The 13,308-nt window shown below is 41.4% G+C and overlaps 1 protein-coding gene across 1 annotated transcript in view; it reads left to right on the top strand.

Moving 5' to 3' along the window:
* Positions 1-6,981: 6,981 nt before the first annotated feature.
* spry4 (sprouty homolog 4 (Drosophila)) overlaps positions 6,982-13,308 on the top strand; it is a 7,239-nt gene continuing 912 nt past the window's right edge. The window contains exons 1-2 of the mRNA XM_061055162.1: positions 6,982-7,233; positions 9,745-13,308. The exon at positions 9,745-13,308 is cut by the window's right edge and continues 912 nt beyond it. Of these exons, the coding sequence (XP_060911145.1) occupies positions 9,796-10,923 (1,128 nt within the window). The 5' untranslated portion in view covers positions 6,982-7,233; positions 9,745-9,795 and the 3' untranslated portion in view covers positions 10,924-13,308. The remainder of the gene's footprint in view (positions 7,234-9,744) is intronic.

Here is a 13,308-nt window from a genome sequence, read left to right as displayed (position 1 = left end):
ATAACTTTTATATAGTCGCATAACTTTATTTACGAGTCATGTAGACCCGAGTTTAAAAAAAACAACAGTTTCAAGTGCTGGTGTGGCTTTAAGACAGTACTTCTACTGTATATCCTGGAAATATAAATTATTACTATAATTCGGTTAGTTACACTGGCTTATACTATATACCTTAAAGGCAGTGTTGGTAATTTTCAAAAAACTAGCATGATTTTGAAGGTAAGGTTCAAAAAGGTCTCCCCATAGATGTTTTTTCACCTACACGCATGACCATTTTTATGCACATTTATCAAGTCAAAACCCATATTCAAAACCCAGCAGGAAGTCTGCCATTTTTTTAATGTCAGAAAAATGGCTCAATTTCGGGATTCACGGGCTACCCTGGCCCTGTTTATCCTATCATTGCCAACTCTGTGTGAGTGTGTTCAAGACATGTTGAAGATCTCCCGTTGTGCTCTGCATGATTCTAACCGACATATGCCACTCGACTGACATTTGGATATTTATTTCCTTCGGTGTGTTCTAACGGGTCATATTGTTTCCAATGGGGAAACAGGTTTGTGGTGTCGCCGTTTTAGCTGCACTTTGGCACAGTTAACAGAGCACTTTACTTTGTTTTTTGTCTGACTGTAAATAGCCAAAATGTCTCTAAACTCCGGAAGTTGAGCGGCCTTTCTTGTCGTCTTGCGGGAAAGGAGCCAGAGGCTGGATTTGAACCAGGGCCGCTCGCTTGGAAGACTGTAGCCTCCAAACATGGGGCGTGCACTCTAACCACTGCGCCGCCAGCGCAGTTATAAACCTGTTCTAGGTTCTTTTTAACTTTAAAAATAAAATAAATGTTGGATACTTGTTTTAATTTGTATAAACTATGATGGGAATTTATTTAAAGGTAGCCAGCTTCAGGCGATCTCACAGGGCTTTGGGGCAATCTCAGGCCTAAAAGGTTAAGATTTGCTGAATAACATCGACATAATCAACAATACAAAAAAAAAAAAAAAAAAAAACATCATAGGCATATTTCTCTCTGTCAGACCACCCATGTTAAAAATGTATCACAGTGTTTAATGACATGGTTTTATTGATCCCTGCAGGGAAATGCTTTCATCGCTTTTCCACCAACCCAGGAAGTTCAGAGGTGAGGGTCAGCGACAGAGCAGCACCCCTGCAGCTGGTGTGGATTCAGGGTCTTGCTTTAGAGCATTTCAGCCAGGAATCTGATTGTCAACGTGGACACCATGGGTAGGTCATCCAGTGAAAATATAGTCTACCTGACCTCAGTGTCAGCAGGTTCCAAACTACAGATCCGCATGTCAGAGAGATAGAGTCTTCAGTTTATGGAGTAGATGTCCCGTTTATTATACTTCTAAGCCTTTTTTTTTTTTTTTTACATGTGTAAGGTAACTTATCATCACCTTTAGAACTCTTTATATCAGTTTTCAGATTTAAGTAAAGTTTCATGTCCAGAATGTATATCCTTTGTTAGTCTGTCCTCAATATGCTTTTAAGATGGCATATATATACTATATTTTTTTTTAAGATTTATTTTTGGGCTTTTTGTGTAGAAGTAGGAAAGTGGATAGAGTCAGAAATCGAGGAGAGAGACAGGGGGAATGACATGCGGGAAAGGAGCCACAGGTCAGCTTAAAGAACCACAGCCTCTGTACATGGGGCACGCGCACTAACCACTACACCAATGGCGCCCATAAGCTAGCATTATCATTGCCAAAGTCTTACTTTATTGGTCTATTGAGCTAAAAGTGACTTTTTAAGTGCTTTGATATATGTACTTGCATGTGGTTAGTGATAATGCCTCTTCTTGTTGAAGTTTTCTTAAGTACGCAATCCCTGACATGGTGAGGCCACATTCAGTTTTTTTTTAGTTCACAGAACAGGCCGCTGCTGAGGCACCAGGGCTTTTCTAACAATGTTGTGACTCTTTGCAACCACAAAAACCTCCTTCCTGCAGCATAACCATGTAAAATGATTGGTCACAAGTTTTCCTTTCAAAATGTCAACCTCTCAGGCAAAACGTTTAGAATGACGTGGAATAAAGATGCATAAGAGCAGAGTGTACTGACACACAAGAAATGCTTGGTTTTGGGTAAAAGGAGAAAAACTGCCCTTCTTATGATCAAACTGATTTATTTGGATGTGTTCACTATGAAAACATAATACATTTATAATGAAAAAAAGTAGTACTACATGAAGCCTACAACAGCAAGTTATCTAAACGAATGAACTTTAATAAATGTAAAGACAGAATAGGTGTGAGAAAACCTGTGCCGTCAGATCTTAAATTTTTTTTTCACGATTATACTCTTTAACTTATCAACAAAGGTTTTACACAAATATAATCTTCCAAACTCTACCAATATATAAATTACATAAGGATAAGTAATAATAAAGGTTGGAATCTTGTTACAAAACAACCTGTTATATGAGCAGCCGTGGTAACTTATTTCATGTGATTTAGGTCTAATGTATCCTATTATGGTGCAATGAGGGCAGGCCAAAGTCATCAAACTCTTTATTTTGATGGATGTGGACACACAGACTCACACAACCACATGTACACGAGCCCCCACTCCCCCTTCCTACCTCTCTTACCACACTCTTTCCTGACTCCAAAGCACACAAACACACCTCCTGAGCAGGCAGGCAATGAGAGAGGAAGTCAATATTTGAGGAGTTGAAGCTACCTGGACTTGTGGTCAATATCCCCCTCTAACTGTTGGTAAACTATAGAGTCTAACACAATGCGGCACAGTTTGAGTGTTCGTTTAAGTTAGGCTGTAACAAGTCATTACGTAAATTAATTCTGTTACTATTGGCCCCGAGCGTATCCTTCTGTTTAAAAGAAAAGTCTACCCTTACAGTAACACATAGAGGAGTATGCTACTGCAGTGGATTTTAACCCAATTAGCCCTTTTATATGAACTCAAAGTCGAAGCTGAAACCAAACTTAGTCCATTTCTGTTAGCAATCATTTAGCCCGGGCTTTCCGCAATTTCAACATTTTAACTCATCATATTTCATCAACCATTGTTAGCTAACTATTTCAACTGTTTATTCATTGCACTCACCATTTAAACAATGAATGCATCTGGAGAACTATATAGAGCAATGGACGTAGGTTTGTGATCTAGCTGAAGAAAGCTGCTACAGAAGTGACACTAAACTACCTTGACCATTACTCATGGCTTGGCCTATAGAGAAAAGACGCCAGTTTTTCCATTAACCGCCATATACTGTAGCTGCAATGACATTTATGCAACAGGAAAACATTTTTTGGGTCGGACAGTTAAAGTGAAAGTCCAATAGTTGAAAAATCATGATTTCAATCATAATGACCATTTAGGTGATGAAAGGAGGAAATGGATGAACTATGAATAAAGTTATCTGCTGATTTACATAATTCTGTTTCATATTGTAAGAAGTAAAATACATATTTTCTTTCACGTCAGCCTGGTAGTTGCAATTCCACATTTTTGACTTGCAGCGGGAAAAAAAATACTGTGTCTGGCAGGAGAAACTCAGAGTAAAGTCTGAACGGCAAATGTGGCTGTTTGCGGTCACACATATAACTCCTCCAGCAAATGTCAGGAGTTTTTCTGCAATTGTGAAAGCCCTACTAGTGCTGACTCCTGTAACTTACCATTCTAAATGTAGCTCATCACCACTTCCACTCACTTGCATCACGTTTTCCTGAATATTACTTGCTGCAATCTCACATTGGCTCATTGACTGAAAGGCAGAAGATTACCTACGGGGCTAGCAGGAAAAGTTTCAGATAAGGTCAGAGTGAAAAATTCAACTGTTTGCATTCGCACAGACAACTCCAGGAAGTTTTCAGGTGTATTGTACATGTGTTACAGCACCACAATAGGCCTACTATAGCCAGTATTATATTGAGTACATACAAAATAAATAGAAATAATGCGTTAAAAAGAATCTAAAACTGGATGAGTTATGACTGATTATGTTGTATTTTCAAACTGTGTAGCTTCTTTATGTATTTGTGTGGGAAATTGTTTCGAGGCCTATTCTTTTTAGGAATGTTTATTATGTCTGTGAGGAGAGCTGTGATCACACAGGCAGTGACCTGGTGTGAATGCCGCATTGAGGGCCAAATCTCCAGTGTGTGGCTCTGTTACTGAAACCCCACATGACTAATTGGTGAGAGATGTGTATTGTGAAGTGTAGGGGGTGTGTGTGTGGGGGGGGGGGGGTGTAAATGATGGCTTACCTGCAACAGGAAGCTTTTGATGTAAGCAGAGAGCACTCTGCGACGCTATTGCTTTGATTTGCATTAAAGCATTGTGGCCTAACACTCTGCTCAGACACACAAATACACACATGAACTATCACCAGCTATTGTCAAGCAACTGTGTCTTAAAAAGAGTCAGGAAATACAAAACTGGCAAACAGCAATAGATAAGTTACACATCAAGTGACAGACTTAAGTGATAAATGAAACGAGTTACTGTAATTGTAATTCACACAGAAAAGTCTGAAAAGGTGACACATGTATAAACAACTAATGTAAGTTGATAGCTAAGAAGAAGCAAGTCTTTTAAAAATGCATGAGGGGTTTTATAGGTTTGCTTAATGATAGATGAATACTTTTCACATTATCAAACTGTTGTGGAAGCATATGTGCTTGTCCATTACAGGATCCAAAGCTCACAGCAGTAGCCGGCAGATGTGGCAGGAAGGAAAGCTGGGAGGGAGAGACTCTGGAGAGAAATCTGGGCCTCTCCTTCCGTGCATGTATGCCTGGATGATCACACCGACAAGAAATCTACAATTCAACAAGCACTTCATGTAGGCCAGTGCCTGAGAGCCACACAGCTGCAGACAAGAAATCTGCAAGTATCTCCAGTATGTGTCTTGGTGCATATATCTGACCCTGTTTGTAGGAGAGAGAGAGAGGTGGGGGGGGGGGGGGGGGGGAGATGGGAAGAAATAGAAAGAGAGGTTTTGTATGATTTCAGTATTTGTTTGTCTATTATAAATGTTTTTCTGTATTTCTAAAATGAAATCATTTGTTTTCCTTAAAAAAAAAATCCCTACAGACATAAAGTAAATCCCAAAAATAACATAGCACCCCATTACCAGGTCTGCAGTGCATTACCTGTTTTATATATATATATATATTTATATATTATATATAAAAAATACTGTTTGCTAAGAATGTAGGCTATATGGTATTTATTAACATACGTTTGCAGCTTCTAAAATTAATATATTCATCACAAGTCAGGGTAGTAAATTCCAGATTAGATGAATCATACAATGACATAGATTTGCACACACATTGATTCTACTTATATAATCTTTTTTTAAATTCTCTTCTTCATATTTTTTCATTAAGCTAATTTTTTTCACTATAAAATTAAACTAATGACTAAGGTAACTGATCCAGAAACAGCAAATCATTTATCTTTCTTTTAACAAGTTTTTCTTTATTAGGCTATTTGGTTATTTTTGGAGCTTCTACATTATTGTACAATTAAACTGCAACAAGTCAATTGTTCCCCTGCATGATAACATTTCACATCAAAGGCATAGGCTAGCCTGTAAAAGTAGCCCAAATGATTCAAAACAGAAACAAAAATCATAAAGAATGATTGATTATCGATCAACAAAACAGGGGTCTCTACAGCTTGAAAGAAGTTAAGAGGTAATGCTTTAATTTTCTATATGTTTAACATCACTCATCCGTAATTAAAAAATATCTAAATTAAGTTCAGTCGTCCTCTGTCTCTAGCCTACTGCAAAACAATTGCCCCAATTTGAAAGTGTGGTGGTTGCCATAGTGATGTGTGCAAACGAATAATGGGGCAACTGTTAACCTTTGACTGGTTAAAAGCCCCAAGCTGAGGGAGGGGAGGGGTGCGGGGCAGGGGAAGCACACACGTAGGCACACACACACACACACACACACACACACACACACACACACACACACGCACATGTCAGAGAGAAAGGAAATTCACACTCATTTCCTCCGTGTGGTTTCGGTACAAATCAACAACATCCTGTCCTTTTGTGAATCCTGCCTGCCCTCATGCTGGTTTGCGTTTCAGAGTAGGCGTTAAAACACCCCACCCCCACCCCCCCTCCTCCTTTTCTCCTGTTTTTTTTTTTTTTTTTTTACACTACCACAGAGGCTGTAGTCATACCTCACATTGTTGCAGAGGAAGGAAGGGCACGTCCTTGTTCGCAATAAACGGCTGTAGATAGAACAGGACACAAGGGGAGCGGACATTATTTAGCCCCGATTAGAGCTCAGGCATGTGATCGTAGAAGTTCACTGAATAAAGAGGGAGCATTATGTCATCCTCAATGGCACTATTCGCTTGCAGATTTATTGCTTTGCTCGGGTGTTGTATTTTCACAATGTTGTGAAATGATGTTTTTGTCATTTGACATGTTGGCCCCATATAGCCTATATAGGCCTATAGAATAAGAAAAATATTCGACATCACATTTGCCAGCAGAGAAAGACAGACGCTAATTCAATGCATATTAAGCCCACTTACATCTCCCTCACCTTCGTTATACAATGGCAATAAAACGTGTAGAAGGAAGTGCGAGCTGCAAAGGTAAATAAATTAACAAACAAAAATAAAGGAAGAGTGCCACCACAGCCGATGAGTCGACTCTTTATGTAAATCAGCCCTGACATTGCCCTTGTGACAAAAAAAAAACACCCCCTCATTCCCTCACCCCTTTCTCTCTCTCACACACACGCCTCATTTGCCATTTCATCTCATTCATAAAAATCTAGGCATCGCGCCTGCGCAATGTCATTCGGAGTCTTCCCCATTCATAAAAATGTAACCTCCGCATTTCAGCCCTCCCGAGTCGCTCTGCCCTCCCATTCACAAAAAAGAGAGAAAAAAACGCCAAGGCATCTGCGCAGTGCCGTCCCTCTCCTTTCCTCTACCCTCCCATTCATAAAAACTCACTTCCCTCCCCCTCGGTGGTTGCAACATCATATCCAAAGCTCTGTGTCCACAACCGCAGTCGCCTTTTACGCACCAGCGAGCGGAGAATATAGTGCAGGAGAGCCGTTCTCCTTTCGCCTGTATTACTCATATTATTCCCTAACATTTGGACTTATTTTTTTACAAAACATTTGAGGAGATATACTCGCTTTCTGGACTAAAAGCCTGCGCGCAGTCATCGTGCGCAACGAAGAGATGAGAATTTTATCCTGAAACCACAGTAAGTGATCCACTCTGGTGTTTTCTTGTCGTTTAATGTTTATAACTTGTAAGAGTGAGGCTGCAAAAACAGACCAGCCAGTGTCTTTACTGCGTTTACTGCCTACGCGCCACTGTTCCTCTCTGGATTACTGGATCGTAGGCATGAAAACGCTCTTGCAGACTTCATATTGCAACAAGCTGTTTCCCCGACCCGTGTTTGCACTTTGAGTCAATATTTAACCACCGATTTCGTGCCGAAGGGGAGGTTTAGGGCACAGAGAAGGGAAACAGTTTTTAGAGTTGAAAACAGGTCTTGTTCCGATTATATTTTTGACACTAGATAGCCAACGTAGGCTATTTCAATTTAAATCCCGTCTCTCTATATGGCTGATTTTAAAGCCACTGTCTCGACATAGGGAAGCATAGCGGATATTTACTCCCGTATCTGTCTAAATCTATGTCCAGTCCGTAGCCTGTACATGTTGGAGTCCACTGCGAGCAGCCCGGTTACTTCTGTCGGTCTCGTTTTGCAGCGACTGCCGAGTTGGCGCACCATGGCGTTTGTGTCAGGTGTATTCTTATCAGCTTTTTCGTTTCCAGCTAACTTAAATAAAATGGAAAAAACATACCTCCAATAAGCTTCTTTTGGTTACCGAGAGCGATAACGCCCAGGATTTACGCATTTAACAGTCGTTGCATAGAATTGCCACACAGATGTGTGTCTGCTGACAAAAAGCGTTCAATATGCATTAACAATTTCGTAATGGAGTCAAGATACAGATACGAAGAGTATCCTATGATATGATATATGTTGTTACGTCGTCTATATAAACACGGTATATGTGAACATGCCGAGCGGACGCCTCCGGTTCGTATGACTCAGTCCATTCACATATAGAAAGGACTGACGCGCACAATCGCGCACGCGCACTCGCACATGAACTGTTCCGGCTTACATCTCATAATGGTCGAGATTTGACGATCACAAGCGCTTGTGTCGGTGCCAGCAATGTCGCAACAGGTTTTGTCAAACAGGCTTTTGAAGATCCGAGGAAATGGAATGAACACATGAGCTGACTGTCAAGCGAAGCACTGTTGATTATTCCGACACACTGTTAAACAATGCAGATACGTATTCAGCAATATTAAACCACAGCAATAGCCCTACAGTGTTTGGTACTTGTTAAATTTAGATAGCATTGACAGAATCTTAAAACATGAAGCAAAACATATGACTAAAAGCGCTGGGTTTCCTGGGGTTCGTTTCAAAGCCTAATCTAATTATGCATCGCTAATTTAGGTCAGTGGAAAGGTCGGTTGTGCTCGTTCGTTTACCTTCAATCATCTATGTGATTTTCTGTAAAGTAGGTTAGGTCTTTTTTCTTCTCACCGAGTCCTAGATAAATTGGGTGAACCTATTCATACATTCAGGATCCTGATGACTGGAGTGCATTGATTCATGCTTGCAACACCAAGCTAGCAGCTTTCATTCACAAAAAGCTGCAGTTCACAACCAGATCCATTCACAAATCCCCTGTTTATAGTCTGTTTCTCAGATTCAGCCAAAGTGTATATTGGAAGAAATATGAATGTATAGTTGAAATTATATCTTTGTCAACTTCTTGCAACTGCGTGATTTTACACAAATATCTATCGTCCCTTTCATCTTGTGTTCATTTTGGCTTTGATGAAGTTGATTTTCTGGCCACTTTCTCCTCTCTTTGCTCTGCCTAGTTTTGCATCTTTGAGTCTTTTGCATGCAAACCCTGCTCTCTGCTGCTCCCTGTTCTTTGGAAGGAAGGCGAAGGGAGCCCAACTTCTATTGTTCTAGTGTCAAAGTTAGAATGGAGGAAGTCTGAAACCCTGTTGATATGCAGTCTAAAGATCAAGATAGTTTTAAAACTTGGCATTTAGATGATTGCAGAGATGCTTGGAGAAAGAATATTTTAGAGACATTGAAAAGTCTTGGTCTAGAGGATTTAATAACAGCCTTGTGTAAATCAAACTACTTTTACCTCTGTTTTAGGTACTCATATAGAGCTAGATTTTAAAATATGTTATCATTGGAGTTGTAGTTGTATGATGTATTGCAATTGTACTAAAAAATATTCTAATTTCAGTTGCGTAGCTTTATTGGTTTAATCATGAGATGAAACAAAGGCTCATCCACACCAGCAATGCAAACGAGCAGGAAATGGCACCAAAGAGTATTTAAATTAGATTTAACAACCTGATGTTAGGTTAAAAATGCAATACGGGTATCTGATTCTCAAAATGAAGGTTATAAAAAAAGTTTGTAATTTTGTAATCTCTGGTTAGGTTGAGAAAAAAAAAAAACATTATAGGCAATGCGTTCAGTTACTCATGCTCTGTTCATAAAAGCTTTTCTCACTGTCATCCTCTTATGCCACCCCTTTTTCATGAAATATTTTGCTTTCTTTTTTTTATGTATACAGCCTTTAGGCTTTATTGCCTTGCACTAGATAAGATGCATCCAGTCATAACTGTCTTTTTGTGTCTGTTTTTGCAGCTCTGCTAAATGCTGCTTTAGAGTGAAGACGTGCAAGGCACAAGCCTACACATGGAGTCCAGGGTTCCCCACCACATCCCCGGAGTGTCCTCCTCCCTCATATCCCAGCCACTGTTGGACAGCCGAGTGCCCTACGGCCGCCTGCAGCACCCTCTCACCATTTACCCCATCGACCAGATAAAGTCCTCGCATGTGGAGAATGACTACATCGACAGCCCCGCCGTTGTCTCTCAGCAGCCCCCGAGCCAGAAGTCTCTGAACCGAAGAATAACCTGGCTCGGTCAGAATCAGGAGGCCTTCCTGGGGGCAAACCAAAACCATCATCACAATCATCAACACCAGCACCACCAGCAGGGCAGGTGTGAGCCCCACTCTCATCAGGACACCACCACCCATCCGTGGATTTCCTTCAGTGGTAGGCCAAGCTCTATTAGCAGCAGCAGCAGCACCTCTTCTGATCAGAGGCTGTTGGACCACGCTGCGCCTAACCCAACAGTGGACCACCACCCAAATCTGCAACCCCACCAAGGCACCATGAACACAATCACTACCCGAACTCCAGGCTGCTTCCCTTCTTCTGAATCGAAAGTCCTAACCTCCTCTTCCTCACCTAAATCTCTGGACCTCAAGTCTGCAAAGATGCCTGCAGGAGGCGTGTGCACCACTGGAGGCCAGCAGGGGTTGGGGCTGATCCCTTCCTCCCCTGCAGAGAAGAAGCACCTCCTTCTCTGTGAGCACTGTGGCAAGTGCCGATGCACGGAGTGTACTCTCCCCCGAACCCTACCCTCTTGCTGGGTCTGCAACCAGGAGTGCCTGTGCTCTGCTCAGAGCCTGGTGGATACAGCCACCTGCATGTGCCTGGTCAAAGGGATCTTCTACCATTGCACAGAGGACGAAGACGATGAGGGCTCATGCGCCGATAAGCCCTGCTCGTGCTCCCAGGCCAACTGCTGTGCACGCTGGTCCTTCATGGCTGCCCTTTCCGTTGTCCTGCCTTGCCTGGTGTGCTACCTGCCAGCTACAGGTCTGGCCAAACTAGGACAGAAATGTTACGACAATGTTAGTAGGCCCGGCTGCCGCTGCAAGAACTCTCAGGCCGGCGTGAGCATCCCTGTGTGTAAAAATGAGGGTGTGGAAGCTAAAGTTGGGACGCTAGAGAAGCAGCAGCAGGGGTCATGATACTGGACCAATCTGGCTGATAGTGGCCTTGCTTAAAACATTGACTGGACCACACAGTACTTGCTTGCTTTTGGATAGGACAATCCAACACCAACCCCTTAAACTACCCCATTAATCTGCTGGAAGATGACTTATGTAATACAAAGGTACTTAAATAGCTTCTTGGCCTATGTTTGATAGGGTGGATGATCAGAAGGGGCCAGATCGTAGAGTTGGCTAGTAGGAACAGCTAACAGGCCCTCTGTGATGTTCTTTCTTTTTGTAAGGGAGACACAGGAGTAAGAAACTAGATTGTGGGAATTGTGTTTTTTGTTGTTTTGCAAAGAAGGCGGAAGGCACAAAGTCGTTGTACCTCTCTGCTGCTTTGTGTTTTTCAGCTAATTTTTATTATGGTAATTTACCAAAATCTGGTTGCTGATTATCAAGTAATGTTAAGGTTATTTGATGGAGCTAAATATCAGTACAACACCCTCCCGAACCCCATAAGCACAGCCCAGCGTCCCTCTGTTTAACAAAGACAAAATCAAGGGATAACCTATACTGTGGCTGTATGATAGGCCACTGCAAGAGTGAAACCACCACTTACTTGCTCACTCACCCCACTGTTATGATGATCCCGAATTTTCTAGCGTTGCCATTTTTCCTCCTTAAGCTTGAAAATGCTAGCTTGGTAATTCTAACATTTTTATCTCTGAGCTGTAAGAACTACAAATTTGAAGGTATAAAATACTTCCCATGGTTAACTCTGTATTGTCCATAAGCAGTTGTACTGCAGTCGAGAGAGGGATAATCACTTCAGACTATGTTTCCTGTTTTGGGGGATGACGACCAGAAATTCTAAAAAAGGTTTTTGAATGCTGTTCAGCAATCACCTCAGAGGTAATGCATGTCATGACCTGCATGCTCTAGTCAAATGGTTACCCACGTGCTAGAAGTCGATGTGTCGTAGAGAAACGTGTAAAAAAAAAAAAAAAGTACACCCAACCTTCTCAGGGACTGTTACAGTAATCCTCTCTAGAACTTGGCCAACAGCATGTTGATTTCTAAACTGCCTAAAGAGCCTGGTCTACTTCCTCTTTGCACAAGCAGGCAAAGAAACATTTAGGGGCAAAAAGGCAATAGTGAATAATTTAAAACAAGTAAGCTGAGCGAGAGACAAACTGGCCAGAAAATGTTTCCGTAGGAGAGAGGGATGCAAGTGCAAGAGAGTGAAGAGCAGGAGAGAGAAGGCATAGCAAAGTCGTTGTTGTGTTTGTATCTATTCAGCCTTTGTCGAAATCAAAACCTGCCACTTGCACAACCTTTATAGAGAGACGCAAACCCCTTAAAGGATGTACTAAAGCACAGTATTAACCACCTCAGCTAACTCACATTACGTTTGCGTGCACTGCACTACCCCAGCCCGCCTCTACACGCAGTGTCTTCATTCAATTCTAATCATTATGCTGCATTGCTGCATTAGTCAAAAAGTATGTCTTTTACTCTGAATGTCTATTTTAGTGGCTTTCATGACTCTTAGGACTTTGCCAAAGGAAGCTAGCGTACAGTAGCTTGTTTTTTCGCTGTCTGAGTGATCACAGTTGTTATGCACACTCGCCAAATGGTGTTGACGGCAGATGGTTTTTAAAGGCAAGCTGCCCCTTTATTATAGATGGCCTTTTCTATTTGGCATACTGTCTTTGTTGATCCATAACACCTCACGTTCCTGTTGGACCCTTAACTTCCACAAGGGTTGCTAACTTTGCTCAAACCTGTACTTTTCTTGTTGCACAATGCTGATATCACACATGAAAAAAAAGAGAAGAAAAACACACTGTCCCTAGTCTTGAATGTATGAGGCAATATTTTCAAAACCTAGCAATTCAGACTGACAGAAAGGTGCCAAAACTTTGAATGATTGTGCAACTGGGCAAAGGCCTAGTACCTGTAGGAGGGGCGACAAAAATCACAAATGTTTTGACAATATATTTAGTAATAGAGCTATGCAGGTGAAATGTTCTTTGCTGTAAATAGTTTCACAACATTTGTGTTCTTTAGAAAAGACTTAAATGTCCTTGAAAGATTGCATGGTACATTATAACTACAAGTCTGTACAAAACATATAGACAATATATTAGATATATATTTTGAGGGGAGGATGTTTTTGAGGTTGGGAGAAAGAAAAGAAAAAGAGGGAGGGCTGCAAGAGGGCGGTTTGAGACGAGGTAACAAAAATGATAGGCCTTTCTATCACAAGCACTTGATTTAGAAAAGTGTGCACGACAAACAAAAAAAAAGAGAGAAAGAGAGAGAAAGAGCTCAGCTGTTTATGCTATCCATGGCTCATTAGCAGTCGAGAGGCTAAGCTAATTCCCCGGTTCCTCTCGGAGTCCTAAAGACTGTGGA

Source organism: Labrus mixtus, chromosome 14, assembly GCF_963584025.1.
Source record: "Labrus mixtus chromosome 14, fLabMix1.1, whole genome shotgun sequence".
NCBI lineage: Eukaryota > Metazoa > Chordata > Actinopteri > Labriformes > Labridae > Labrus > Labrus mixtus.
The sequence above is the reverse complement of the archived record's forward strand: the minus strand, read 5'-3'. Positions and strand labels throughout refer to the sequence as shown.